Source organism: Camelus bactrianus, chromosome 14 (genome assembly GCF_048773025.1).
Source record: "Camelus bactrianus isolate YW-2024 breed Bactrian camel chromosome 14, ASM4877302v1, whole genome shotgun sequence".
Lineage (NCBI taxonomy): Eukaryota > Metazoa > Chordata > Mammalia > Artiodactyla > Camelidae > Camelus > Camelus bactrianus.
In genome coordinates, this window is record NC_133552.1 from 70,372,327 (window position 1) to 70,400,240 (window position 27,914).

At 55.6% G+C, this 27,914-nt stretch overlaps 2 protein-coding genes across 5 annotated transcripts; both read left to right on the forward strand.

Moving 5' to 3' along the window:
- Window positions 1-634: 634 nt before the first annotated feature.
- Window positions 635-18,691, forward strand: F10 (coagulation factor X). The gene is made up of 8 exons (XM_074378591.1): window positions 635-789; window positions 2,783-2,943; window positions 8,097-8,121; window positions 9,458-9,571; window positions 10,998-11,129; window positions 12,815-13,044; window positions 14,913-15,030; window positions 15,878-18,691. Exons 1-8 carry the CDS (start codon window positions 720-722, stop codon window positions 16,435-16,437), a joined length of 1,410 nt encoding a protein of 469 aa, XP_074234692.1. The 5' UTR covers window positions 635-719; the 3' UTR covers window positions 16,438-18,691.
- PROZ (protein Z, vitamin K dependent plasma glycoprotein) lies at window positions 18,558-27,725 on the forward strand. 4 transcript variants are annotated; one of them, XM_074378587.1, is made up of 10 exons: window positions 18,558-18,691; window positions 19,082-19,340; window positions 22,283-22,351; window positions 22,467-22,630; window positions 23,825-23,849; window positions 24,324-24,437; window positions 25,421-25,552; window positions 25,809-25,876; window positions 26,301-26,418; window positions 27,067-27,725. In XM_074378587.1, exons 1-10 carry the CDS (start codon window positions 18,623-18,625, stop codon window positions 27,630-27,632), a joined length of 1,584 nt encoding a protein of 527 aa, XP_074234688.1. In that variant the 5' UTR covers window positions 18,558-18,622; the 3' UTR covers window positions 27,633-27,725. The 4 variants fall into 4 exon arrangements, with proteins under 4 accessions (XP_074234688.1, XP_074234690.1, XP_074234689.1 ...); XM_074378589.1 differs by lacking the exon at window positions 24,324-24,437; XM_074378588.1 differs by lacking the exon at window positions 22,283-22,351.
- Window positions 27,726-27,914: the final 189 nt, after the last annotated feature.

Here is a 27,914-nt window from a genome sequence, read left to right on the forward strand (position 1 = left end):
CCGGAGAGGTTCCTGGCTGGGAGAGCAGCCCAGGGCCTGGTGTGGCGCACACAACCCCCTCCCAGCCTGGCCGCCGAGGGCACAACCCTGGGGAGGCCTGGCCTCCCTGGGGCCTGTGGTTTGTCACAGGAGGACAAGGCCCCCGTTCTGGGACCTCCCGGGTGAGGGCCAGTCAGGGGAGACTCTGTGTTCTGCAGAGACGGCTGTGCTGGCCCCCCACCTTCCCAGGCCACGGGGTAGGGGCTGGACAGAGAAACAGCCTCTGATCTCACCCAGTGACCTGCACTTGGCATCACATGGTGAGAAATGACTTCACTGTGATGCCTCTGACTTCAGGGTTCATTTCCCCAACCCCCACCCAGCCCCCAATAGGGTGTTCAGGGTGAAGACGTGGTCGGGGGAAGCTGGGTCCACACTTTCACGTGCCTCCATGGCTTAGTCCTGGGGCTGAGAAGCAAATCCAGCAGCTCCTCCTGACACAGGCCCTCTCGACCTGTGGCCACAGCAGGCTCCACTGCACACGGGTCCTGACGAGGAGGGGTCAGGCCCAGAGCTCCCCAGGACCGCACAGGCCTGGGTGACCATGCCCCCGGCAGGTCCGGGCTCCAATCAGGAGGCTGTGATAAGCAGGACAAGCAGCCACCCTCGAGCCAGGGTGAGTGAACCTTGTCCCGGAGGCCTGTCACAGCAGGGACGAAGACACTGTCCTCGGCCACACTATGGCGGGCCTGCTGTGCCTTGTCCTGCTCAGCGCCTCCCTGGCCAGCCTGCTGCTACCGGGGGGCAGTGGTATGTACCCCTCACCCTGCATGCTACAGGGGTGGCCCTGGGAGGAGGATGGGGGGCGATGCCCTCGTACTCCCATAGTGTGCAGAGTGGGTGCCCATCCCTGTGGATGGCTGACATGAGCCGCTGGGCTTAGTGGTTTTGCCCAAGGATAGCTTAGGGCCAGGTGTGCCTCCCTGTGGGGGAAGGGTCAGACGGCAGATCAGAGATCACAAAGACAGACAAAAACGTGGACAGAGAAAGAGGGAGAAACAGCGACACAGAGAGAGAGAGAGAGAGAGAGAGAGAGAGAGAGAGAGAGAGAGAGAGAGAGAGAGAGAGAGAGAACAGAAACGGAGGTGGGGGAGAGAGAGGGACCGAGGGGAGAGAGAGTCAGAGAGACGGCCCACCTCCTCTGCCAAAGTGAGCCGGGGCCGGGGGGAGGGGGGTCACAGGCAGAGGTGCCTCCAAGGCAGGGGACGGGACAAGAGCCAGTGCCATCACCCTCAGGCTGTCTTGGCAAGGGGAAGGGGCTGCCCAATTAGAAGCTGGACAGATGAGGGCCTCTGGGCCTTCCAGGACCCAGGCCTATCCAAGAATAGAGGTCAGGAAGGGGAGAAGCAGAGCAAAGCCCAGACAGAGAGCACAGCGGCCACCTGGGGCCTGTGTGTGTCTGGGTGAAGGGGAGTCAGGAGACCCAGGCACATGAGAGAAGGAAAAGGTGGAGAATGAAAAAGAGGAAGAGAAAAAAGCAGGGGCAGAGGGTGGGGACACGTAGGGAAAGGATGGGGGCGAGGAACAGGTGGGTGGGTTGTAGGTCAAAGTCAGTAGAGCGGATGTATGGAGCCATGGGAGAACGGCCTACAGATAACAAGTCTGAGCCTGGCTTTGCTGGGAAAACACAGATGATGCTAAAAGAAATATGGGCTTTGGAAGGGAAGAGAATATGAGGCAGGAATGAAGCTAAGCTTTACCGAGCACGTAGCGTGTACCACCTGAACACTGGGGGTTTCATACACCCTTTAAAACAACTCTTGAGGTTAGGTGTTGTAATTCCCATCTGCCAGTATTCAGCAGTAGGTGACCAAGATATATATGCCACTCGAGGCTGCTTGATTCTGCAGTCCTGTTTCTCAGTTTCAGACGTGGGGCGTTTGCAGTTCTCAGACGAGGGGAAACATTCATCGTGGTGAGAGTTGAAAACAGAGTTCAAGGTGAAAGCTGGTACTAGGAATATCAGCTTGGACAATCATCTTTTTCATGGTCAGACTCTAAATTCTTTAGCAGAAAAAAGGCAGAGATGGGCCAGGAAAAGAATCCAAGGGCCTCCCGACCACAATGTAAAGAGGAAGAGGAGTGGGAGACAGACAGAGAAGACTCTGGCAGAGCAGTGTAGACGACTCAGCCGGATACATACCGTAGGGTAGACCCAGAGATTCTCTGACCCAAGACATTTTAATTGACAGGTTGTGACTCCTTTGTGAGTCATGCAATCAATTCAGTGGGTTTCTTATTTTAATGAAATAAAACAGAATCAAGGAGTTAATTTTTCAACAAATACTATTTTCTAAAAATCCAGTATCTTTTGAAACTTAATTATGCTTATGTGCGTCCTGGGATTTGATTTAAATCCTTTTTATTGTAGATCGTGCAAAACTCCATCACAACTACTCACTTAACTTAGAGCTGAGACCTTGAAGGGCAGGTGGGGTTCAGGGTGAGGGGTGATGGTAGCGGGGTAGAGCCTGAGCCACAGGACAGAGGGAGTGGCCCGGAGAGGTGACAGGGAGCTGGAAACACTCAGAGTTCCAGAGAGAGGGTCTGGGCCGCCAGCGCGGAGTGGGTGTGAACGTGCGGGGTCAGTGGCTCGCTGGGCAGGACGCGTGGGGTCCAGAACAGGTGTCCCACGTGTAACTCACGGAGGCGTCGCGAGCCAGGCGAGTGGCCTTCCGCGGCCGGGGTGCGCCAGCAGGCGGGCAGGGCAGGTAACCCTGAGCCGCGTCCTTCCCGTCCCCAGTGTTCCTGGACCGGGACCGCGCCCACACAGTCCTGCAGAGGGTCCGGAGGGCGAACTCGTTCCTGGAGGAGATGAAGAAGGGAAACCTGGAAAGAGAGTGCGTAGAAGAGACTTGCAACTACGAGGAGGCCCGCGAAGCCTTCGAGGACACGGAGAAGACGGTAAGGGTCCCCGCCCCGCCCCCAGCCTTCCGGGGCGGACGGCCAGGAGCCAGTCACAGGGCTACGGGGACTTCTCAAGTTCTGTTAGGTCAGCTTGAAGACACAAAATGTTTATCTAAGTCGTACTCTCAGCCTGGGCCAGCGCCTCCCAGGCTGGGCCGCGCACAGAGACACTTGGCCCAGGAAACTTGGCCTAGGGTCCTCACCCACATGCTCGGCCGCCGCCATACTCGACGTCGGGTCTCTGAGAGCGCAGGGCGGGCGCGCAGGCGCAGGACGGACGCCCGCCTGAGGCCCTGCATCGCGCTTGCGCAGCAGCAGCCACTGCGCACTGGACGCACCCAGCCCTCCCCGGAAGAGGCGGGGCCTAGGGCGCTGCCCCGGAAGTCGTCATGGGGCCTCGGCCATCTTGGGTCAGGCTGTGGGACAGGTGGCTGCGGTGCGCGGGCGGTGCGCGGGCGGTGGTGGAAGTCGACCGAAACTAAGCAAGCGTGAGCTGAAGGTGCCTGAGGGCTGAGGGGAAGGTATTGGAGAAGGAGGCCAAGCAGGAGCCCGCGAGAGACAGCCGCGTCGCAGAGTGCGGACGGCGGACCCGTCCGCACCGCGAGGCCTCAGCGGAGCGTCCAGCAGACTGGGCGCTGGGGGCCCCTGCCTCACAGGCTCGTGCAGTCCCCTGCCCACTCGCTGCAACCCGAACACCACCGGACCAGCTCACCCTAAAGGTGGGCGGTGGGGTCCTCGCCAGCAGAGCTCCTGTGGGAAGCTCATCTTCTGTGCCCCCAGAGGAGAAGCCAGGGTGCAAGTCATGGCCAATCCGAGACGCTCTAAGTCACTCATGTCTGCAACAGGCTGCCGTGGGGGGACGTACGTGGAGTTCCGGAGAGTCCTGGGAAAGCCGAGAAGGGCAAGCCGAGCGGCACTCTCCAGAGAATCACACCGCTTACACGTGGCCCCTCATCCTCGTTTTGTCCCCAGAGCCAGGAGAAGCAGTACCGTTGGAGATGCTTAGACTTGAACCTGAGTGACTCTGAGGAAGAAGTGCATCACCCACCCCGCGATCATCACATATGTAAAAAGTTTCCTGGATGAGTTCGGGTTCCTAGACTCTGAACTTTCCATGGTGAACACGCTTCAAGGGGAGCCAAGCTTTCCATCAACTCCCACAAGCTGGACATGATCTGATGTGTAAGATTTGCTCCAGGATGCTGCTGTAAGACACTGGTAATTGGTGGCAGTGACCCATGTGTAATGGATGCCAGTTCCAGATGATTTGGCTTAAATTCACCACCTGAATTTTACATGGCCTGTGTCCACAATTACGAGCTCATGAAATCGGGGATATTATATCAGGGATGGTGAACCGTGTTGCAGGCAGTTACAAGATCATCCTCCACCCAGATGGCCCAGCAGGCCAGACCCGTGAGATCAATGTCACTGCACCCTTCTGGGGAATCAGCATGGTACAAGAGCCTAAGAAAGCCTAGGAGCAAAGCTGCCAGAAACTAATCTCTTCAAAACTGAAGAAACTGAAAAAAGGTAGAAAGCATATCTGTGTGGCAGAAGCTTTTGAATGCCCCCCACAGACAGTTTTCTTGATCAGCTTGCCAGGGAGCTCCTGACAGCGCCTCACAGCAGCCCCACGCTCGTTCATTTGTGATCACCCACTCTTGGGCCAGGCAGACCACTCTGGGTCTCCCTGAGCAGTTTGTCCTGAGGAAGGAAGTGTGCAGCGCCTGCACTGAGTTAAATACCCCCATTCAGCAGGAGGCGGCTTTTTAAAGAGCCGGCCAGAGCTGCCAGCACGGATGATGTTCGTGTGTGAAAACCGCCCTGGGCCTGGCTGCTCCGGAGCTGGCGGTGGCCGTGGCTGTGGTGAGGTCGGCAGCTCATCAGCTCACTCCTCACAGATCCAGAACTGTCAAGGACGTGCTCTGCTTCCTGCCGTGAAACCTGAGGGTGACGATAAGGTGGCAGCCCTGACACGCTGAACAGCATGACAGTTGGCACCTGTCTAGAAAATAATGATTGTGAAGTTGTGTGACTCAGACGTCTTTGCATTTCTGCTGAAGATCAAGGTCCGCAAGGGAGCTCTTGTGTGGGGACCCACTTGACTACCGTGGCTCATTTCAGCCACCAGAAGGGAGAGGGGAGTTAAGAGTGTGTTTTTACTCCTTGTTACCGGATAAACAATTTCTGTCTTTAGAAAAAAATGTATTCATAATTTCAAGAACTTTTTATTTTTAAAGTTCCCTTTAATTCACACACACACACAGTTTTTTAATAACAAAAATAATGGTAATGCCAGTCGTCCAAGTTCACATTCTGCCTTTTCCTCAGCATCATTTCCCACTCTTCCTTACCTCACAGCTTCCATACTTACAAGTTTAAAGAACGAAATTGTATTTTATTGTATGGGTGCATTTACTTTTTCCGCATTTTTCCCATATAAGTTATTCTTAACGTTGCTCTTATGAAAACACAGAACGTGTTTCTTCTGGGGTATCTTCTAAGAGCCTCTCCAGAGAAGGGGTCCTGGATCTAGGTTATCAGCAAGTTCTGGTTCTGGTTGTACAGGGGAAGCAGACTCCACCCTGTTTCTTACACCGACTGCAGCTGCAGCTGCAGCGCCGGGGTAGGGAGCATGGGGCAGCAGTCTGAGGAACCTGAAAAGCAGCTAGCAGCAGTGTATTGCAGGAGAAAACCAATTCAGAGTCCTGTGTAACTGGCTGTGAGGTTACCATGTTTTTCCCTTTCAGTTCTCCAGACCCCACTTGACCTGAATCTAACTGAATTTATACGAGTCTCAACAGCAGCAGAATGTAATTTATTTCCAAGCACCCATGGAACGTTCCACAAAATAGACCACATTCTGTATTATAAAATACACCTTAACAGATTTAAAAGATTAAAATCGTACAAAATACATTATCTGACCATACTGGAATCAACCAGAAATCAATGACAGGAAAGTTTCCAAGTATGTGGAAATTAGCACACTTCTGAATAATCCATGTGCCAAAGAAGAAGCCTCATGGGAAGCTAGAAAATCCTTCCAACTGAACAAAAATGAGTATACAACATACAAAACCTGTGGGCTGCAGCTAAACAGTGCTTACAGAGGGATGATAGCACTAGGCGCTTTTACTGGAAAAGAAGAAAGATCTCAAATTGATCATCTTAGCTTCCACCTTAAGGCATCAAAAAAGGGGCAAAATAAACCCTAAAGAAGAGAAATCAATAAAATTGAAGACATGAAATAATAGAGAAAAATCAATAAAACCAATAAGACTTAGTAAGATTGAAAAAAAAGAACACACACACTATATGAGGAATGAAAGAGAAAATGTTAGTACAGATCCTGCACGTGCTAAAAAAGGGTAATAAGAGAATGCTGCGCACAACACACACAAATTTGGATGAAATTTGGACAATTTGAATGAAATGGACCAATTCCTCAAAACCACGAACTATGAAAACACAGTGTGAAAGAGGTATTTGCAAATTCAACTTCTTAGTTAAGAACCTACTGGAAAAGAAATGTCCAAGTCCAGATGGTGTCACTGGTGAATTTTATCAGACGTTTGGAGAAGTAACACCAGTTCTGTATAATCTCTTCTGGAAAAGAAGAGGGAACACTTGTTAATTTGTTTTAGACCATCATTACCCTGATCCCACAACCCACAGGGACAGAAGAGGGAGGGAGGGAGGAAGAGAGAATAAAAAAAATAAGGAAAGCAAGCAAGCTATAGACCAGTCTCTCTCATGATCCTCTCGTCAGAATTCTCAATAAATCATTAGCACGCTGAGTAGAGCAATGTATGAAAAAAGAATACACAGTGACCAAGTGTGTTTATCTTGGGCACACGAGGCTGGCTCAGTATTTGAAAATCAGTACTGTGATCCACCATATTAACTGTTTAAAGAAGAAAATCCACATAATCGTATCAACTGATGCGCAGAAAGCACCTGACAGATTGTAACAGCCATTTATGATAAAAACCTACCAGCAGACGGCAATTAAAAGGGAACTTCTTCAACCTGATAAAGATTATTAACAAGGAACCTACCACCGATAGCAAAAAAACAAAAGACTGAAGATTTCTTTTTCGTGTTATATAGGCTCTTAATGCCCTGTTTTAAGTTAATTATCAATTATCATTTTTTTCAAGTAGCATAATGCTTATTCTCCAGCATCTGATCCTTTTTTGAGTCGCTGATCCAGGTATGTTAATTAAAAAACATTCATTAATTGGCTTGGGGGTAGCAAACAGAGCAAACTGTTTTTGGTACAATCCGTTTCTTGATAATTACTTGAAAATAAATTTTCAATATTCAGCAAAGATGTGCATTTAAGATAATTGAGCATGGCACCTGGGAAACGTCATTTTAAATGATTCGTATTATGCTTAAATTGCATATGTAGTTCTAGACATAACACGTGGAGAGTGATACTGATTCTTTACATAGAAGCTTGGCTATCGGTATTGATTTAAGAGATGGTAAAAAATTATTATATGATAAAATTTAAATATTTTGTAATGTTAAGCACTTACAGTAACTTGCCATTATGAATGTGTTACAGTGTTTGAACATGGCACATACAGTTTGCGATTTGCTTCTGAATTTAATGCTTTAGAGACTTTGCTTCAGTTGTCTCAGCAGATTTTCTGCAAATTGAAATGAGTGAAAAACGAGCAAAACTTATATAGGAACTTCTTTGGTTTGAGAAAAAGTAGTCTAATTTGGGATCACTTACAGTTGAAGCAAATTATGTGAAAACTTTGATTGTGATCATATAATTAGTGAGTTTGCTAGAATGAAAGCTGGAAAAGTAGATTTAACATTACAGAGTATTTCCCAGATGCCATGTTCAGTTGTTGTGAGCAAGCAAGAAAATGCATGCGAGGCTGCTGGGGTACCGCCATTCCTTTTACAAATATGTATTTCTGAAAAAGTGATCAAAACCACCACTTTACAAATGCAGAAAATCCAAAGAACTTTCCTTTTTAGATTAAATAGTTCTAGAGCAGTTTGTTCCAGAAAATGACCTCTGTTTGGAAAAGTATGCTATTCAGGTTGAGTTACTAGTTTGTGGTTGTAATTGGTGTAAAATGTCGATTTTCTCTAATGCATTTTCAAATTTTCCCTTTTAGAATGAATTCTGGAATAAATACAAAGGTGAGATGTTTTCTATTTTAATCTTAGAGGGGTTCATTAGGGGATTTAAATTGGTAGAGATTGTATTCAAATTTTGAAAATGTTTCCTGAATTTCCTTTCTGCTCCTGTTTAAAATTTATTCATTTAAGACTTTTCCCCTTGAGTGTTTCTATAATAGTTACTGTAAAATAGTTTTTTATAGTAACCTTATACTAACTCGAGGTTTGTTACTTACTTAAATATATATTTAAATTAGTTTTTTTTTTGAGTATACCAAATCCCATAATTTTTTAAAAATCCAAGTATATTAGGTAGAAACGGAAAATAGAGTCTATCTTGTAATAACCTTTAATGAAAAAATACAAAAATGAATGTATGTATGTATGCATGACTGGGACATTATGTTGTACATGAGAAATCAACACATTGTAACTGACTAAACTTCAATTTAAAAAAAAAGTGATACCCTTTACTAATGAATACACAGTTGGTTACTGAGGCCTATGAAAACTTAAAGTTTCAAAATATTCCTCGTTTAAAGAAAAGTTAGAGTTCTATGAGGGTTTGTGATAATTATATTTGGTTTTTTTCTGGATATACTCAGAATAAAATATAATTGTTTTAATGGGTGCAATGCTATTTCAGTTGTGAAAGAATAAAATATACACCCATTTTTTAAAAGCTTAATTACCAGTAATTTTTTGATCGAGAAGCCTTCCATTTTAGTGGTGCCTGTCTCAGTGTTGATTTTGTTAAATGTTATATGTCATTTTAATAAGCATACAAAAGGGAAAAAAACAGAGTCTGAAACATTGGGCCCTCTAATAAGGTAACCACCTTGGTTTAATGCTTATAGCATCTGAAATGGTATTAATCATAACTAATGTTTTCATTCTGTAAACAGTATTCAAGTTACTCAAAACGATGACTGAAACTACCCTTAATTATAGCGTATAAATGCACCGGGAAGCATGAAGTCCCATGTCAGTGCTGGTCAGTCGTTCCTGCGTTCTCCTCCCCCCCAGACCGTTTGGAAAGAGGAACCCTGACATCCCTCTGGCTGGTGCCTGGCCATCACCCCCTCTCTGTCCTTCCAGCCAGCCCCACGTGGTCACCAGCCCAGGGCTCCTCGCCTCGCTGTAAAAACATCAGCGTTTGTAAGAACACATATGCACGGCCACGAAACTTGGGGGCAGAATGGCGTCCAGATAGGACAACTTGTTTACAGGAAAACAGGGAGAATTCTGGGATCATTTGAGTTACCTGAGAAATGCGGCCAAGATCAACACAGCAGAATCGTTTCTGCAATGATGGGGATTGCCTGCAAGCTTTGGTTTCCACATTTTTCCTTTGCAGATGGTGACCAGTGTGACAGCAGTCCTTGTCTGAATCAGGGCGCCTGTAAAGACGGCCTCGGGGAGTACACATGCACCTGTGTGGAAGGGTTTGAAGGCAAAAACTGTGAATTACGTGAGTCCCCCTTCTCGGTGTGCCTTCAGGTCAGGGTTTCCAGAGGAGTCAAGGTGGGAAAGAGGGAGGAAGCTAAAGGCCCAGACCCACTCTGGTCACTCGTGATTTAGTCTGTGCTCCGGCTCGCTGTCCAGCGTAGAAACCAAACAGCAAAAACCAAAGTCCGCCCCAGCATGTGCCATGGTCCACGTGGTGTTGCGGGACAGGGGTCGCAGGCACCTCGTGCTCCTCTGAGAGGCTGTGACCTCCATGAAGCGTGAGGCCTGTCACCTGGAGACGAGACTCAGCTTGGAGCAGATGTTTCTTGTGTCTCTTGGGACCTGGAAAGTGGTTGTAAATACCACCGTTGCCTCGTGGCTGTCAGTGCACAAGTCCACACTGAGTGCTCAGGAAGGTCTGGCCATAAGAATTCTATGTGATTCATTCTGCATGGAATGACTCTAAGGGCTTCCTAATGTGGTGGTTCATTTTTAATAAAAATGGGTTAGCAACAGACCAGTTTTCCGTAAGGGGAAAGATTGGGGTTTCTTGTTAAATTCCTTAATTTACAGTCTTCAGAGCTCGCTCTTAGGCCGGATACTTGGCGAGTCTCCCCAGCAGCAGCGAGCCCTGCACTCCTGCACCCTCAGCCCGGAGCTGCCTCTGCAGGCTCAGTCTGGCTGACCCCGGGGCTGTTGTGAACGGTTTCTGACTCCTTTAATGTTGATCTTTGCGCGGTGACCGCGGTTTCATCAAAACCCAACAGCAGAATGTAAAATCAGTTGCCAGAGTCTGGGCTGGTGTCCAGCGCACACTGGGAGCCGGAGTGACGTGGGCTCAGTCAGAGGGGCTGGGGCACGCAGGACCCGCTCCTCCCAGCCGTGAGGTCCACGTGCCCAGAGCTTCACGGGCCGTGGAAGGCTGTCCTGGAAGGCATGTGACCTCAACCACTTTGCAAGAGAGAAGCAGGCCGCGGGGCATAAATAACTTGCCCAGATCACACAGCGGGAGATGGAAGGGCCAGCCAGAGTCGGCCCAAGTCCAGGACATGGCCACTGCCTCTCCTTACTGCCGCACCCATGCGGGACCCAGGTCCTTCACTCCACAGAGGACCTTTGCCTCAGAGTGGACACTGTGGCCCCACCCCTGCTGGTCTGCACCCACAGGCCCTTCCTAGGGCTGAACGTGAGAACCTCCAGGCCCTCCCTGGGTGTGTGGGCTTCTCAGGACCTTCAAGAGGCCTGGCGCCCAGGGCTCTGCCTCTGTGTGGTTCCCCCTCACGGTCTGAAAGGGGCAGGTGTGAGCGGTGCCTGCCCTGGGTGCCATCCTGCCTGCAGGGACCTGCCTGTGTGCACTGGCCCTTGGCTCTGGCCGCTGGCCTGCCGTGGGTCTGACGGGTGGGCACAGGTCCCGAGGCTGCCCCCTCAGCTGCCTCGCCTCCCCACAGCCCTGCGCCAGCTCTGCAGCCTGGACAACGGGGACTGTGAGCAGTTCTGCAGGGAGGAGTTTAGCTCCGTGGTGTGCTCCTGCGCCAGGGGGTACGTCCTCGGGGACGACGGCAAGTCCTGTGTCTCTACAGGTAGGAGGGGCGCGTGCCAGGCCGTGGGCAGGGGCTGGCGTCCCATTGGGGCTTGGGAGCAGACCCGCTGGTCTGTGAGCACCTGGAAGATGAGCCCGGTAATGTCAGCGCTCCCAGGTGCGCCGGAGCCTGAGGAGTGATTGGTCACTTGGCAGATCCTGGATGGCAGCAAATCCTGCATAGCCACCACGGAGCTGTGACGCTGGCACCCCGTCCCCCTGGGAAGGGTGGGGCTTGGGAGGCTGGAGTTATGCCAGGCTGGAGCCCTGGGCTGGTGGTGAGGGCATTGCGGGCCTGGCCTAGGAGTTGGGGCGGCGGAGTACAGGGGCCACAGGGGAATGAGGACCCTCCAGAACCGACCTGGGTTTGTGCGCCTTGATGTTAGTGGAGTTTTTTCCTTGACAAAAGCTGGATGCCATGAGTCTGGCGTAGAAGCTCACAGAGGGGTCCTGGGGAGGGCCCCGTCTCACATCCTGTGGGGAGTTCTGCACTCGGCCTGTCTGACCTTGCCTGCAGGCCAGAGGCTCCCGGTGGCCACGCCCCCCTCAACTTGGTGTCCTCCTCAGCTGGGCCCCAGCTCACCCTCCTGCAGGCTGGGACTGACGCCCACCAGGGGCAGGTCAGGAACTCAGCGTCCAGGCCGCTGCAGGGGTGGGCACATTCCCCGACGGGAAGTCATGTATAAGTAAATCTCAGCAGGGGACACAGCCAGATCTCCATCTGCTGGTAGTGAGATTTTACCCTTAAGCTGCTCAGGAAGATTTGGATTGAAGTCATGTCTTGACATCTTGCAGAATGTTTTTAAATTCCAGGAATAATCACAGATCAACTTAAAATACAAAGTTCGATGTTTGAAAATAAAGCCAGGTGAACTGCTTCCTGGTACAAGTTCTGTCCTAAGTCATGGACAGACTGGTGCCGAATGTCACGGGGCAGTGGTTGCAGACTAACACAGAACCAGCCAATGCAGGGTGAAGAGCTCTCGCTTCTGTAGAGCGCGTCCCTGTCCACTGGGCCGGTGTCCCTCCAGGCCCTGCAGCGCCCACGCCAACAGCCGAGCTTTGCTTGTGTGGCCTCCTGTGAGCCCGGAGCCTGTCCCCACCCCCGTACCCCCGTTCTGCTCTGCCCCGCCCCGGCCTCAGTTCCCTGATTGGCAACAATGCAAAAGGAGGCTTTTTAGTGTTTACTGACGCCTCTCCGTGCTTGGCGCTTCTAAGGACACTGTCAGTTCTTAGATGTTTTCTTACAACGCTCTGCCTGGTGTTCTTTCTGCCCAGAGCACTCCCTTCAGTGTTTTGTTAGGAAATGTTTTGAACACAAAGTAGGGTTTAAAGAGCTGTACAGTGAGCACCCTTGTCACATCTCACTGTACCCGCTGTCCCACAGCCACCCCGTGGTCCTCTGTCCGTCCACGGCCACCCCGTGGTCCTCTGTCCATCCACGGCCACCGGTTTTCCGCAGGCATCCTGGGTGGACTGCAGAGTCCCCTGTGACCCTTCAGCACACAGGTCGGCCAGCCCCTAGCAGGACACAGGCACCCCGCTCCCCTAAGGCCTCTCGCTGCCCCGTCCCAGGGCTCACTCCTGGCTCCTCCACCAGACCTGCTCCCCCTGCACGCGTGGTGGACCGGGTATGCCCCGTGAGGAGGCTTTCGCTATGCGGAGACCAGGCTGCTTTCCTTTCAGAGCCCTTCCCCTGTGGGAAACTCACGCTGGGACGCAGCCGGAGGTCGGCCACCCCTAAGACTGAGATCAGCCTGCTGGAGCAGGACAACCCCAAAGACCTGGGCCCCACTGAGAGCCCTTCCTTCCTGCTGCATCTCAACGAGACAGAGCCGAGCCCCGAGGAGGACGAGAAAAGCCTGGTCCGCATCGTGGGCGGGAGGGACTGCAAGGAGGGCGAGTGCCCCTGGCAGGTAACCGCGTGGAGTGGGGCCCGCAGGCCCGCAGCAGGCTGGGAGCGCCCCGTGGGAGGAGCTGCGGTCAAGAGGCTGGGCCCCTGTCCCCCCCCCGCCCCCCCCCGCCCGAGCAGGGAAGGGTCTAGTCCTGCAGGTTGGGGGTGGCTCCCCTGGTGGCCAAGAGGCCTCTGCTTGCTTGACCAGAGGCAGACAGGGTCGGTTTCCTTATTTCGTTTCTTATTTGGTAGATTTTTTTAATCCAAACATCTAAGTCCTGATGAGGCAGGTAGTATAGAGAAACATACAGCCCTTTGTTTTCAAAGGTAAAAAAAATCACTCTGTGGTTGTTGATTTGGACTAAAGTTGCCAGACTTAGCGAACAGAAACAGGACTTCCACTTAAATTTGAATTTCAGATAAACAATGAATACTTTTTAGTAAGTGTTCAGATGTCACACAGGATATACTTACACTAAAAGTGATTTGCTGTTTATTTGACTCAGATTTAACTGGGGGCCCTCTGTTCTACCTGGCAATCCTCACTTTTAGCGTCCAAAGCTAAAATGGCTTCTCCTACAAGGAAAATTCCCAGAGCCGCCAACAAGTCTTAGGAGTGTCAGCTGGTCCCACCAGCTACATGACAGGCGTGTGTTTGTCTGAGTGACCTGAGTCTGAGGTGAGGGCACGCCAGCCCCCGGTCACCGTTCACACAGTGCAGGTTCATGGAGAGCATGTGGCCGTCAGGGCTGCCCAGCTTGTTGTACTTGTGGGTCTGAGACCACCAGGGCCTCTTCCCTGTCGTGTGACATGTCGATCTGGAAGGGAGGCGAGGACCCCCCCACATCCCCGCAGTTCAAGTTGGTGTGTGACGAGGGCCAGGAGTGTGGGACCAGTGGAGCATGTGAGTCCCCACCAGGACAGGAGGGTAGCCCCACTCCGTAGGGGTGGATGTGCGGCTCTGAGAGGTGCTCCGACTGGGGCTCCCCTGGAGAGGAGTGGGTGGCACCGGCACTGAGGCTGCTGGGAGCCGTGACCTCACCGTCCTGGTTCCAGTCTTGGCCAGGGGCCCCATCTCCCCTTCATGAAGAACAGTCGGTGCCCAAGCCTCAGGAAGATGGACCCTCCTCACTTGTCACCCACGTGGGATCATGAACTGATAAATTATGCAAAAAAAAAAAAAGCAAAGATACCGCTACTTCACGCTAGTCATGAACATCCTCAAGAATTCTTTGAGAACTTGATCTTGTTACATGTTTCATTGACCTGAACCTCCCCCAACCAATGGCTGTTGCTTAGAGAAGGGGGTCCCCAGAGAAGGGAAAACAGAAAACACGCCCTCACACTTGCAAGCCCAGTTCTTGGGGGAAAAGGAAGCTTGCCCAGGCAGTGCCCGTCCCAGGTGGACTGTTCCCCACATCCTGTCGGGGAGGACAGCCTTTGCCGGGCAGCCACCCGAAGTCCCAGGAAACAAGCCTTGAACGTGGCGCCCACGGCCTTGGGGTGGGTTTGGCCATGGAACCATCCCAGAGCCCAGCTTGGCAACTGTCTTCCCCTGAGACGGGCGTCTGCCGGTCTGGGGTCTGATTCCCCCAAGGGACAACAGATTCTTCTGGGCACAAGGCTCCAGAGGGGGCCATCACAGGGCCGGGAGTGAGCCTCAGGCCGGGGGCAGAGGACCCCTCGGTTCACTTAGTGGGGCTGTGGGGCCGGGGTGGGGGCCGTGGTGGGCCGGCTCCGAGAACAGGCGGCGGGCACCGTGCTGGGCGGGCCTGGGCCTCCCTCCAGCCCTGGAGGCCCTCCCTGCTCTGGCAGAGGGTGGCAGGGAGGGTTGGGTTGGAGGTTGTCTGGGAAAATCAGCCCTGCCTGCGGCCCCCGGCTCCCGTCCAGGCTCTGCTCATCAACGAGGAGAACGAGGGCTTCTGCGGGGGCACCATCCTGAGCGAGCGCTACGTGCTCACGGCGGCCCACTGCCTCCACCAGGCCCAGCGGTTCAAGGTGAGGGTCGGTAAGTGCTGCCCTGCACCCCCCACCCCCCGCCCTCCTGTTTTCAGAGAGCACTGGAACAATCAACTCTTCTGGAAACACTAGTTACAATACTGAGCTCCTGTCGGGGAGGGGGCTGGGGGCTGGGGGAGTGTCCCAGATGGAGGCGGGGAGGGGAGGGAAGCGGAGGGGGTGGCCCCAGACTGGCCTCCCGCAGGGTCCACGCTCTCCGCCTGGCGGGCAGTGTCCGCCCCCTGAGAGCCCTTTCCTCCAGGAAGCCTCCCAGAGCCCAGCGGTCCTAGCAGCCACCACGTCTGTGCTCGCCTTCTTGGCTGTGGGGTCATTTCCTAGAGCCCCCCAGCTCTCCACTAGACCCTGGAGCCGTTCACTGAAAATCCAGTGCGGGCCACAGGTGCCAGCCACCTCTGTAACTTCTAACTTTATAGTTACATTCAAATTTTTATCATACATTTAAAAAGCTTAAGGGGATATTGATTTTAATAATGAATTTCATGACCCTGTATGTCTAGAGTATTGTCATCCCAACTTGTGATTTAAAGTCCTCATGAGGCATGTTGAGTTACTTTTCATTCCGGGCCTGAGACTGGACACTCACAGTGCATGTGGGTCCTGCCTGGTGCCCGGGCGGTGGCTTTGGGGCAGCGCGGGTCTGGGACATCGTCAGGCCTGGAAGCGCGCACCCATGAGCAGACAGGAGGCCGTTGTCATGGCCTTGCTGTGCTGTCCTCTGTTCCCGTGTCCCAGTGGCCGACTGCCCGTTTTTACTCAGGAAAATTGTGGCTGGCTTTAAGAAGTCAGCACCAAGCAGCATCTTGCAGCCCAGCTGACTTCCATGTCCCCATCCTCAGGCGACCGGGACACGGAGAAGGAGGAGGGCAATGAGATGGTGCACGAGGTGGAGATGACGGTAAAGCACAGCAGGTTCGTGCGGGAGACGTACGACTTCGACATCGCGGTGCTCAAGCTCCGGACACCCATCAGGTTCCGCCACAACGTGGCCCCTGCCTGCCTGCCCGAGAAGGACTGGGCCGAGGCCACATTGCTGACGCAGAAGTCGGGCATTGTCAGTGGCTTCGGGCGCACGCACGAGCGGGGTCGCCTGTCCTCCACCCTCAAGATGCTGGAGGTGCCCTACGTGGACCGGAGCACCTGCAAGCTGTCCAGCAGCTTTGCCATCACCCCCAACATGTTCTGCGCCGGCTACGATGCGCAGCCCGAGGACGCCTGCCAGGGCGACAGCGGCGGCCCCCATGTCACCCGCTTCAGGGACACCTACTTTGTCACCGGCATCGTCAGCTGGGGGGAGGGGTGCGCACGCAAGGGGAAGTACGGGGTCTACACCAAGGTCACCAACTTCCTCAAGTGGATTGAGAGGTGCATGACAGCCAGGGCGGAGGCCCAGGTGTGAGCGCCCCATTAAAGTCCTCCCAGCCCGACCCTAGCTGCACCAGCCTCTCCCTTCCCCCAGCGTCACATCTGAGCAGGCTGAGTCTTCCTGCCACGAGTACCTCCTCATCCTGCTGCTTTCCTTGCTCCTCCCAAGCGGGAAGTGAAATTCCACTTGGACCGCCTTTCCGAGGCCAGGCAGGCAGGTTTCTTCACGAAATGTTAGAGGTCGGTCAGGGTTGAGACTCCGGGGATGAGGCCCCTGCTCGAAGCCAGGAGGGGTCTTCTCCATTCGCAGTGTATTTCTCTGTCCTGGGAGCCCCTTGAGAACCCCACAGAGTAAAGAACCAGGGTCTTGGGAGCACAAAGTGGGGATCAGGCCCGCCCACCCAGGGTTGGGGGTTTCCCCACGCGAGCCGGCCCCCCACCCCACTCTGGGACTGAAACAGGGTGGACACGTGTCCTCCAGGGACCTCCTGGGCAAGGCGGGCTCGGGGAAGGGAAGGCCCAGAGGGCTGCTCATTGGCAGGGACGTTCTAACGTTGGCCTAAGAACAAGTTCTGTACCTGGTTTCCCAATGCCAGCTGTCCCCAGCCTGAGGCTCTGGGGTCCTGCGTCTGGGCCACAGCCCAGAGCACAAAGCCCGTCTCTGGCTAGTCTCTACCACTCCCCAGAGGCCCCGCATACATGGCGTTGCTGGTGGGGGCTGCGGGAGGGCAGCCCCCTCCTTGAATGGGTCACATCCCAGGCGAAGCCCTCCCATCCGTGCCAGGCTTTCAACACAAATGGTCAGGAAAATCTAGAAGAGGTCACCTCAGATGAGACCTGCGCTGTTTGCCCGCAGTGTGCATTCTGCATAACTCAGCAAGCAAAGTGTTACAGTTCCAGTACAAAAGCTCCCAGAGTGCCACTGGCCGGACAGATGTGTAAACAGGAGATACTGCAAGCCGGGAAAAATCAATGTGGCCAGGCGTGCCGTTTCCCAGAAGTGCTCAGCCAGAAGGGCCATTTCTCTGTGTCCTGCCCTGACCCCTCTGAGGGAGCCCTCCTGCAGAGAAGGCCTGGGACGGCCAGGCCCCGTGGTCAGGCTGGGGTCTCTTGTCAGAGGTCGCGCATAGGGGAGCTTCCAAAATGAAACCTACCTTCCGTCATGCGAGCTTGTGTCTCCGTTGGTGCTGAGCCCACGAGTCAGGACGGGCAGCTGGGCACGTCCCCCCGCCCTGAGGAGCTGAAGCTTCCCTGTCTGGAAACAGCTGGATCTAGTGCAACTCGGAGGGAGTTCAGGGACACGCGGTTCCAGGCATCGTCATGGGGAGGGCGCTGGTCTGGGGCCCTGGGCCGACCTGTCTCCCTCTCTGAGCAGCACCGTCTGGTTGGGAAGACAAGCTCTTCCCCAGGTGGACCCTGGACCAGGCCTGTGCCCCTGGGACAGTGGGCCTCCTGCCCCCACCCCCCGTCTCCCTCAGAAAGTCGGCTCCGGGGTGCAGAGATGGGCTGGGAGCCAGTGGCGAGGAACCAAGGGGCAGGGTGTTGACTGTTTCTCCCGAGAGTGAGAGAGGCACCCTCTCCCCACATAAGCACCTTGGGTGCCTGCGGGAGGAGGGCGGGTAGGGAGAGCAGAGCAGGGGTGAGGGTCAGCGAGCGCTGGGGCCCTGCGCGCACGGGTCTGTGGGTCCCGCTCCCTGGAGGCTCTGCCTGCAGCAGGAGGCCTGGCCGCCAGCTGGGGTGCAGTCCTTGGGCAGAGCCCTCTGAGCGGGAACGGAGGGTTCCATTTCCATCCTGAAGGGACCCTCGCTGCCACCCCCACGGGACCTCTCCAGCAGAACCCTGGAGAGAGTCGTTGAGAAGCAGTCTTCACACCATCTCCGAGCACGCCCGGCACGACTTTAAGCTACAAACGCAGCAGGGTAGCTCTGTGGGGAGATCCTGGGGGCACTACGTCGTCGAGTCGGGTATGTCCTCATCGACGATGCCAGGCAACACAGGGCTTCCTCCTGCCAAGAACAGGGCTCAGCCCTAACCACGGAGGCCGGCCAGTCAGATCTGCAGAGGTAGGCCCAGACCTCCGAGGTGCCCGAGTCAGAACAAACAAAACAGCTGGGAAAACACATCACACAAGACTCTGAAGGAAACCAACAGGAGGCAGTGAGAGAGGGTGCCGTGGGGGTTCTCGTCTGAGGCCCCTGAACAGAAGGGAACCTGGATTTATGAGGCGTAGGAGGAGGGAGAGAGACGGAGACAGAGCATCCACCGGTGGTCCCGAGCTGATCTGCTTGGTGAGCGGGACTGGGAGCTTCTCAAGGGTGGGGTGAGTTTGCTGGCCCCTCAGACAGAGTTTGGCCAATGTCTCCCTTTGGGGCACTGAGCGTGGTTCTTCCCAGAGGCCCTCCAGGCCCCCAACCCTGATCCCCCACGTGGAGCTTGGCTGCGCAGGGCGGACTCCTGCCCCCTACACCTGGCCCAGAGTTGCCGCCCGCCGGGGGCCCACCTGAGCTTTGCTTCCCAGCCTCGGGCCTGGGGCACTGGCAGATGGCCTCTGCGTCCAGCACCCTGTTCCCCCGGCTGAGCTCCCCCGCATTCCCTCTGGCAGAGACGCTTTCCAGGCCCGCAGCCCGCTCTGCTCTGGCTTTTCATCTCTGCCTTTTCTTCCCTCTTTCCTTAAACAGAAAAATACAGGACTGAAGACAGAGACAGAACTCGGAGTTTGTTCCAAAAAACATCTAGGAAACTCAGTGTCCTCGAGGGGAGCACCTCCGAGCGGGGGGAGGGGGTGGGTTTCCCTGCCCCCGGGCTGGCCTGGCGCCGTGTCGGCAGTGGACTCCGGCCTCTGCACGCACCACCAGGTCGGGATGGCCACGCACACCCCGGTCCCGCGGCTGCTCCTGCTGCTTGCGCTCCTGGCCCCACACCGCATCCAGCCCACAGGTAGGCACCCGCTGCGGGCCTCCTTTCTGACTCAGCACGGGGTGGGGTTGTGGGGGCTTCCTCCAGGAGCCAAGGGGCCCCAGCGTGACTGACATTCATGGCGTCTGCCATCCGGGGCAAGTACCTTGGAAGTGACCGTGGCCCTCAGGGGGCCCCCATAGCCACGCCCAGATGGAACCTGCCCTGGGTAAGGGGCTCAGGACTGCACGGGGCATGGCTTCTGGGGGGCCGGGAGCACAGCCCAGCCCCTCCCAGCCTCCCCCCGGCAGAGCTACAGAGCTAAGGGCTGTCTGGGGCTGTGGTGACAGCTGCTGGGCTCCCGGGGGAGCAGGGGCACCAACGACCACTTCAGCGAGTCGGCTGCCCAGCTGTCTCCTTAGAGGGAGTGGTAGGCCCTGCGGAGTTTTCAAATGTCTTGGTTTCATGTTTATCCGGACAGCGGGCGCTGTGAGTGGAGGTTCTCCTCCACCCCCTCACCCCCTCCTCCTTCGGACCTACCCAAACCCCCCCAGCTCTGTCTGCAGCTCCCCAGGGGTCAGTGGATGGGGAGTACCAGACCTGTGCTTCCCCCAAGCCCCCCAGCCCCGCTGCACACACAGCCACTGCGCCCCTGCACTGACCCCAGGACGAGGTCCGATTGCCCGGAGTGCAGAACACACCAGATGGTGAAGGTTTAGCACGGAAATCAAATGCAAAGTCAGATGATTAGTCTTCAACAACAGTTGTGGGTTGAAATGCTAGTGTTTTAGATCTATCGGGTTACGTAAGTGTTAGGAAAGTTAGCATAACCTCTTTCTTTGCATGTTCCAAATGTACCGGGACATTCACAACCCTGGGGCCTGCGTCCACTTCTCTCGGACAGCGCTGTCCCCAACAGCCAAGCCTCCAGCTGGCCCACCTCCCCTGCCCATCCATCTCTGCACAGCAGACAGGAGGGGGTCAGATCCCTCTTCTGGCAAACCTTTGGAATAAAATCCAAAGCTCCAAATGTGGCGTAAGAGGGCCCTGCTGGCAGCACAGAGCTCACAACTGCGCCGCGAACGGCCGGCCACAGCAGCTTAACAATGTGGGGACTGGCAGGGGTGTGGTCCAGACACCCAGGAAAACCTGCCAATAGAACTGGAAACAGACTAGTGTTTTATCCCGTCTTTAATATGTGCACCTGCCCGGCACAGGGGGAGAGGCCAACAGCAGCAAAGAATGAAGGCGGGGAAGCGGAGCCCTCAGCCCTCCACCTGGTCCCCCTGGAACCCGGGACCTCGCAGTCCCAGGCACAGAGCCTGCCCCGGCCCCAGGGAGGTGGGGCATCCAGGGGACCCCAGCCAGCCCAGACCGTGCAGAGGAACGAGACAAACTCCCCAACCGGATGCTGGCACTGGATGGAGAAAGAAAAACCTCTCCGGAGAATCAGTCACCACAGTCGGCCCAGGGGTCTGGAAACCCACAGCCTAGCGTCACGTCTGCCTTAACATCTCCGGGGAGATGCGGGTCCTCTGCAGAGAAGCCCACGGGCCACTCATGGTAAAAGAAAAAACCCCAAACACACAGGGAACAAGACAACCATGAACCTGCAGTAGAAAGAATAGAATCAGACTCACGGAAACCTTGATGCCCAGATACAGAGCCCAAGGTTCGGCGTGTTTCAGGAACCGTGCTAAAGACAAGAGACGTGAGAAGGCTCAGACGTGAGGAACAACCAAACAGAACTTCTGAGATGGAAAACATACTGATTTGAACTTTTAAATCTGTTAAATAAACTAACCAACACAAAGCATTTGGACAAGAGACAGTCCTCCTTTCCGGGAGAAGGCCAGTCAGCAAATGCAGAAGGAATGAGAGTTGTAAGGCACTGTTTTGCAATTAAAATTTAATCGCTGCTTCAGGACAAACCACATTCAGTTAGACCATTGGAGAACAGACACTCACAGTCGCAAAGTATCGTCCTCACAGTGGAGAAGTCTGGGGACACCACCTGCAGTGCCCCAGACTTGATGTCCACCCAGAGCCCCAGGATGCGGCCTTTGGAAATAGGGTCTTTAGTTAAGAGACAGGGTGGGCCCCAAATCCAGTGACCGTGACCGAAGCCCTTGTAACGAGGCTCACCGTGCAGTCCTCCCCATGTGGCCCTCATCCTTATATTCCCGACTGGGGGTCAGAGTTCCAGCTGTCACTCCTGTGCCCCAGGCAGCAAGGTGGAGGGAAGGGCAAAGAAACAGCCAAGGGCCACCCCAGTGGTCTTTTCCAAGAAGACTCCCAGGAGCTGTGGCCTGGCCATCTGTTTGCGCCTTGGTGGCTGGCACTCAGCCCAGACTGGGGCAGTCTGTCCCGGGCAGCAGAGTGCCTGGCTAGAGAGCGGGGTTTGTCCTGGCAGAGGGCTGCCCAGGGGACAGCCCCTCCAGCCCCGCCTCCCACCCATTCTGTGCTAAGCGAACTCCTACTCAGCTCCCCTTCCACGGGGACGCCCTCCGCGCCCTGCAGCCCTCCCACTCCTACCTGGTCCTCCTGGTGTGCAGCACCCTGACTCCTCACCTGTCCGCGGCCCTGATCGTAGCTCAGTGCCTTGTGTGTGACATGGTTTGCTGAATCAGGGCCTGGCCTGTCTGGTTTCCGCAGACATCCCGCGCCGGCCCCGCCCCTGCGTGAGGAGCATGTGGTATGTGGTAGACACCTCGGGGAGGGCTGAGCCCTTCTGGTCTGGGCTCACCGCTCCCTCCTCTGCACCCAAGATTGTAACCAAACTGGCCACCCTCCACTTGAGTGAGGTGCTTTGTGGCAGAGACCAAAGTGACCCTCACACATCCATTCCAGACCCCCACCCCACCCCAGCGCAGACCGCTGGGAAGCACCTGCCCAGCAGGGCTGCGTCCCCAAGCCCCCCGCAGCCGCGTCACAGTCCCCCACAGAACATGAGTGGGGGTCCTGCCCCGACATCCCCCCTACAGGCGGCCGCATGCGAGGGGCCTGGGACCCACGTCTTCTGGAGCGGGAAGCAGAACTCCCCAGTCTGAGCGGTAGGCGTGGGGTCCGCTTGGCACCGCAGCACAGACCCTGACCTGTGGGAAGCGGGGCTCCCAGTTCTGGGGCTCCCACCCACGCCGAGGCACCTGGACTCCTGTCTTGCTGCAGTGTTTCTTCCCGCCTCAAAAGCAAGTGAAGTTCTGGCGAGATGGAAGCGGGCTGGCTCCTACCTTCTGGAAGAGCTCTTCCAGGGAAATTTAGAAAAAGAATGTTATGAAGAAATCTGTGTCTATGAAGAAGCCAGAGAAGTGTTTGAACATGATGCCGCCACTGTATGTACCCACCGTGAACTCGCTTTCCCCTCACTCAACTGCTGCTGCCTTAGAGAACGTTACTTTCTCAGAGACTAAACTAACCTAGTTACTTAGCTGTGAGGTTGACGTGGCCCTAATTTTACAGACGAGGGAACCGAGACAGACAAGGGAAAACCACCTGCCCCAGCCAGGATGTGGGGGCGTGGGGCGCTGTCTTCAGATTGAGCCAGTTAGCACGTTGATCAGACTGACCCAGCACAGAGGCCTCAGCTGGTTAAGACGGACAGGATTTGTTACTTGCAGTAGAACATAGTTGTTTCAATACATCAGCAACATAAAAACCCGGCCTGGGGGGCCAGCCTGGTAAGGACGTCACTCGTAGTCTGTAAGTTGGATTAAAAGTGGCTACGTGTGCCCGCTAAGCCACACAAGGGAGAATTTGCCATTCTCCGTGACTCAGGCTTGTCGGGAGACAGAGGGACTGCACGTGTGTGAGTATCTCGGAGCAGGGAGATACTGAGTAAAGACTTCCCAGTTCCACGTGTCAAAGTAGTGATATTTAAAGTTGATTCTGGACAAAGTGTTAGCCTATGTCTCTAGCATGTTTCAAAAATACTGTAAAATCATGGTTTCTTAGGTGCTCGTGGGTAAGAAGACTCCTCTGAAACAGACCATCCTTAGTGCAGCTGAGCGTCAGGCTTCCTGCAGAGGGAAACCAGGGCTCCTGGCCCGGGACTTGTGACGTTGGGCGGCGGGGTGGGGGGGGGCAGTTACGTGTCTGTTTCCTTGCTAGGCTTTAAGCCCAATTCTCCTAATTAGATACCCCCACCCCAGACTAACCCCCCCCCACCTTTAAATATTTAATCATTGTGGAGTTGCCTTATAAAAAAAAGAAAAAGTGATGTGAATTGTTTACATCTGCATCATGTGCTCTACAGAGCGGGGACATGGAGACGGCCTGGGGGGCAGTGGGCGTCAGAAGGGCCCCGGGAGGTCGCGGTGTTTGTGCCGTGTCATAGACTTCTCCTTCCTCAAGGGGGTCACAGTAAATACACACTGAGTAGGACACGGGATGTCTATGAAGGAGGATATGAGCGGATGTAAAGAGTGGTGTTCTTTGCTGCACCCGCCTTCTCCGATCTCCAAGCCCACCCACGGGGCAACACAGGGAGACACACGCGCTTGTAACACCTGCATGTCTTCACCCTGCAGGCCGAGTTCTGGAAGATGTACATGGGTAAGCACTTCCTCCGCCGACTCCAGGATTATGTCCTGTTTTCTCCATTAAGATCAGGGAAGGCCTTGGCTCAGGACACCTGCTAGCTTTAGGTTGGTGGATTCCAGATGTTAAGCCTTGGGCTCCTGGACCCTCAACCCAAAGGAAGAGCCTGGCACTGCCCGGGGACAACGAGGTGGGGAAGGCCCCGGGGTCCTGTGGGCATCAGGGTGAAGCTCCCTCTGGCCTCGGGCTGAAGGGTCAGAACCTAGTGAAGCTGAGGGAAGTGACGGTCCAGCCAAGGCATGGGGGATGCTGGGTGACCCTGCAGGGAGTGCAGCTGGACCACAGTGACCGAGGGCAGCATCAGGAGGAGCTGCGGTCATGTGGGTGCTCAGCAAGGACCCCTGCGGGCAGCAGCCCCCTCCGGCCTCCTGGTGTCCTGGGCAGCGGGGCCGGAGGACCTGTCCGAGGTCCTCACGCTCCTCTCGGCAGGTGGCTCCCCGTGCATCTCCCAGCCCTGCCTCAACAACGGGTCCTGCCGGGACAGCATCCGCAGCTACACCTGCACCTGCGCCCCGGGCTACGAGGGCCGTGACTGCGCCTTCTGTGAGCCCGCCCCCGCCCCCGCCCGCCCCATCCCCTCCCCACCTTACCCTCCCTCCCATCCCGCCTCCGCCCCATCCAGGAGAGCGCCCACAGGTGGGAACCTGGTTCTCCACTGGGAATCACATTCTGGAAAAGGCCCTACTGCTCCCAGACGCTAACCCTAATCCCCAACCCACCCCCTGTGGGGTCACCTCCTCTTCCTTCCAGTCCCACACTCACCCTGACCATCTGCCCTCTACTCGCGGGTGCTCCTGGGGCCTGGCTGACCCTGAGCAGGGTGATGGGTCCACAGGGGGCAGGGACTGCACGCAGCTCCTCGGTTGTGGATGGAGACCCTCCCTGCAGCCTGGTCGACTGACGTTTCTTAAACATTGTGAACATTTACTCATGGGGGTGGGCAAAGCCAGTTCCGTCAGTAAGTACTAGGTGCAGACGTAAACTCAGTCCTCCAATACCTCTGGTCAACGCAGAGCCAACTTTCCGGGACAAACACCATTTCTGGCCTGGGTTTCTCCTCTGAAGCCCAGTTTTCTACTCCAGCCGCCTGCTAGGGCCCCCCCCCCCCCATGCTGTGTAGGCACCCCAAGCCCAGCACACACCAAAGGAGGGTCTCCAGCTTCACCCCACGCCTGCCCCTCCCCCACCCCACCTGCTGGACCCGCAGCAGGTCACGGTACCCCGCTGGGAAGACGCCACTTAAAGGGAGCAGCTCCTGTAGCCAGAGCGAGCACACGGGGCTTGCAGACTCCGGGACCAAGCTGCTCTTGGGGACAGGGACAGGCTGTCACTGCCTTGCCTTCTCTCCAGCCGGTCTTGGATCCAGGGTGGGGGGTGGGAACACTCACAGCAGAAGACCACAGTCTGACAAGAAAGAGGACTTCCAGAGTGAAAATCCAGGCACCCCCCCACCCCGGGCACAAGGCAGTTTAAGAAAGACTACTTCCAGGTTGACAGTTCTGGGGTCCCATTTTTTTCTTTTTCAGCTAAAAATGAGTGTCACCCCTCAAGGACCGACGGGTGTCAGCACTTCTGCCACCCGGGACCGGAGTCCTACACGTGCAGCTGTGCAGAGGGGCACACGCTGGGCCCAGACCACAGATCCTGCCTCCCACACGGTGAGCTCCCTGCACGCCACGTCCTCTGCGGGCACGTCCTAGACGCATGTCCTCCATGCGGGCCAGGGGTCGCTGTGGCAGGGCCAGGGGTCTAGTCTCCCGCTGAGGCCACCCGGGCCTCCCCTGCTCTGCATCTACACGGAGTATCTCAGCTGATCGGCTTTAAGGAACAGGCTGGAGGGGTCAGCAACCAGACGAGGCTGGCGTCTCCTCAGGAGGCACTGACCTCTCTTTCCGTGTGGCCGTCACAATGCAGAGAGCTGTGCGTGCGGGACCCTCATGCCGCAGAGAAGCAAGCAGGAGCTTCAGGTGTTCCCGTGGCAGGTAACAGACACTTCAGAAACATGTTTCGTCTTTTCCATCTTCTTTACCACCTAGAAATGTAACACCAGAGTAAAAAAGAGGCATCGTGATTTAGGTGGACTGTTTACTAATCTCAGCATCACTCTGCAGAGCACTTTCTCCTGCTGAATTCACGTCTCCAGTCTCGCCATTATTTGCACCAAGTGAAAATCTACAGATTTACTTACAGCCGTCCAGGCCTGTCTCTGAGTTCAGAATCCCCATTTCTCTCAGAACATAAGCATTCCTGAAGGGGCGGCTTCTCCCCACAGCGCCTGGCTGGAGCTGGGCCCTGGAGCCGCACGCCCCCACTGGGGGGGGGGGCTGTTTCAGAGCCCACTACACCGTGCTGCCCTCGCCCTGCAGAGTGTCACTAGCTCTTTATTGTCTGTTTTGGTTTTTAAAGGTGAAACTAGCAAATTCCGAAGGAAAAGACTTCTGTGGCGGTGTCATCATAAAGGAAAACGTGGTGCTGACGACAGCAGGGTGTTCGCTGCGGTACAGAAACATCAGTGTGAGAGCAAGTAAGTTTCATCATTCATTTTATCGGATCATATTAGAAAGAAAAACTGTCCTATGTAGAAATAAAATGAAAAGCTTAAATCTAGAATTTTTGTTTCTAACGTAACACAGACTGCATTTAGTTCCCACGCTAGTGAGGTCACGTATAAAGTCAGAAGCAGACGTGAAACACCTAGACGTCTGCACACAGCGAGCAGACAGACCCCAGTGCTGAGTCTGAGGAGGAGGGCGCAGTGGATGGAGACTGGACGCTGAGCTGGAGCCCCGCGGGCCCCCGGTCTGGGCTGTGCCTGAGCACGTGCCCCCAGGGTTCTCAGGCCCGCGGATACTTGACTGTCCATCTCCACACATTTCTCAGTCAACAAAACATCTGCCTAGAAGACGACTTCTGACCAGCCCATTGTGGTCGCCTGGAGAAGCTCCCCGACCCCTTCCTGCTCTCCTGACCTCATCCTCAACGGCACTGTAGCCCCCCCCCGAGGAACTCGCTCGGGTTTTGGAGGGCAGGGCAGGCCGGGCCGCGGTGCTTGTCTGTGGATGAGCGAGCAGTGATGAGGAGGGAGGGCCTGGCCGGGGGTGGGTGTCCAGCCAGCCCCCAGTCTCAGGCAGAGACCCACCAAGCTTTGCCCACAACACGCGGCCTCCCGCAGGTCTCCGCAGGGCCCCCGAGGATGCGCCGGTGGCGGTGGCGGCCATGCACGTGCACGAGCGGTATGACGCGGAGATGGGAGACAACGACTTGGCCCTGCTGGCACTGGCGCGGCCCCTCCGCTGCCCCGACGCCGCGCGCCCGGTGTGCGCACCTGAGGCCGACTTCGCTGAGCAGGTGCTGGTGCCGCGGGCGCGCGGCCTGCTCAGCGGCTGGACGCTCCCCGGCCCCAGGCTGGGCCTGGCGCCCGCGCAGCTGCCCATCGAGCCCATGGACGCCGAGGAGTGCGGCCGCACCCTGAACGTGACGGTGACCACGAGGATGAGCTGCGAGCAAGGCGTGGCAGCCGGGGCGGCGCAGTGGGTGGCGGGCAGCGCGGTCAGCAGGCGGCGCGGGGGCACCTGGTTCCTGACGGGGCTGCTGCACACGGGGCCCCCGGCGGGGCCTGGCCAGCCGCTCCTGGTCACCAAGGTCCCCAGGTACTCGCTGTGGCTCCGACGAGTCATGCAGCAGCTGAGCCCCGTGAACCCGAGACAGCCACACCTTCACAATAGCTCCCTCGGCTGACGGCCTCCCCTCGGGGCTGCTTATCTAAACAGAGCCCCCCAGAGCAGGCAGAGGGGGTGGCACATCACAATAAAGTATCTGTCACCCCTAACAGCTGCTTCCTGAAACTGGCTGATGCGTCAGCGCAGAGGCGGGAGCCACGCTTCCAGGGACCTGGGAGCTGCACCCCCACCCACTGCCCAGAGACTGGGAAGGTGGGGAGGGGGTCGAATGGTGCAGTTTGGAAGGGCCGGAAGCGCCAGGCTGGGAGGCTAGCCCCAGCGCCGCAGCACAGGCCTCGAG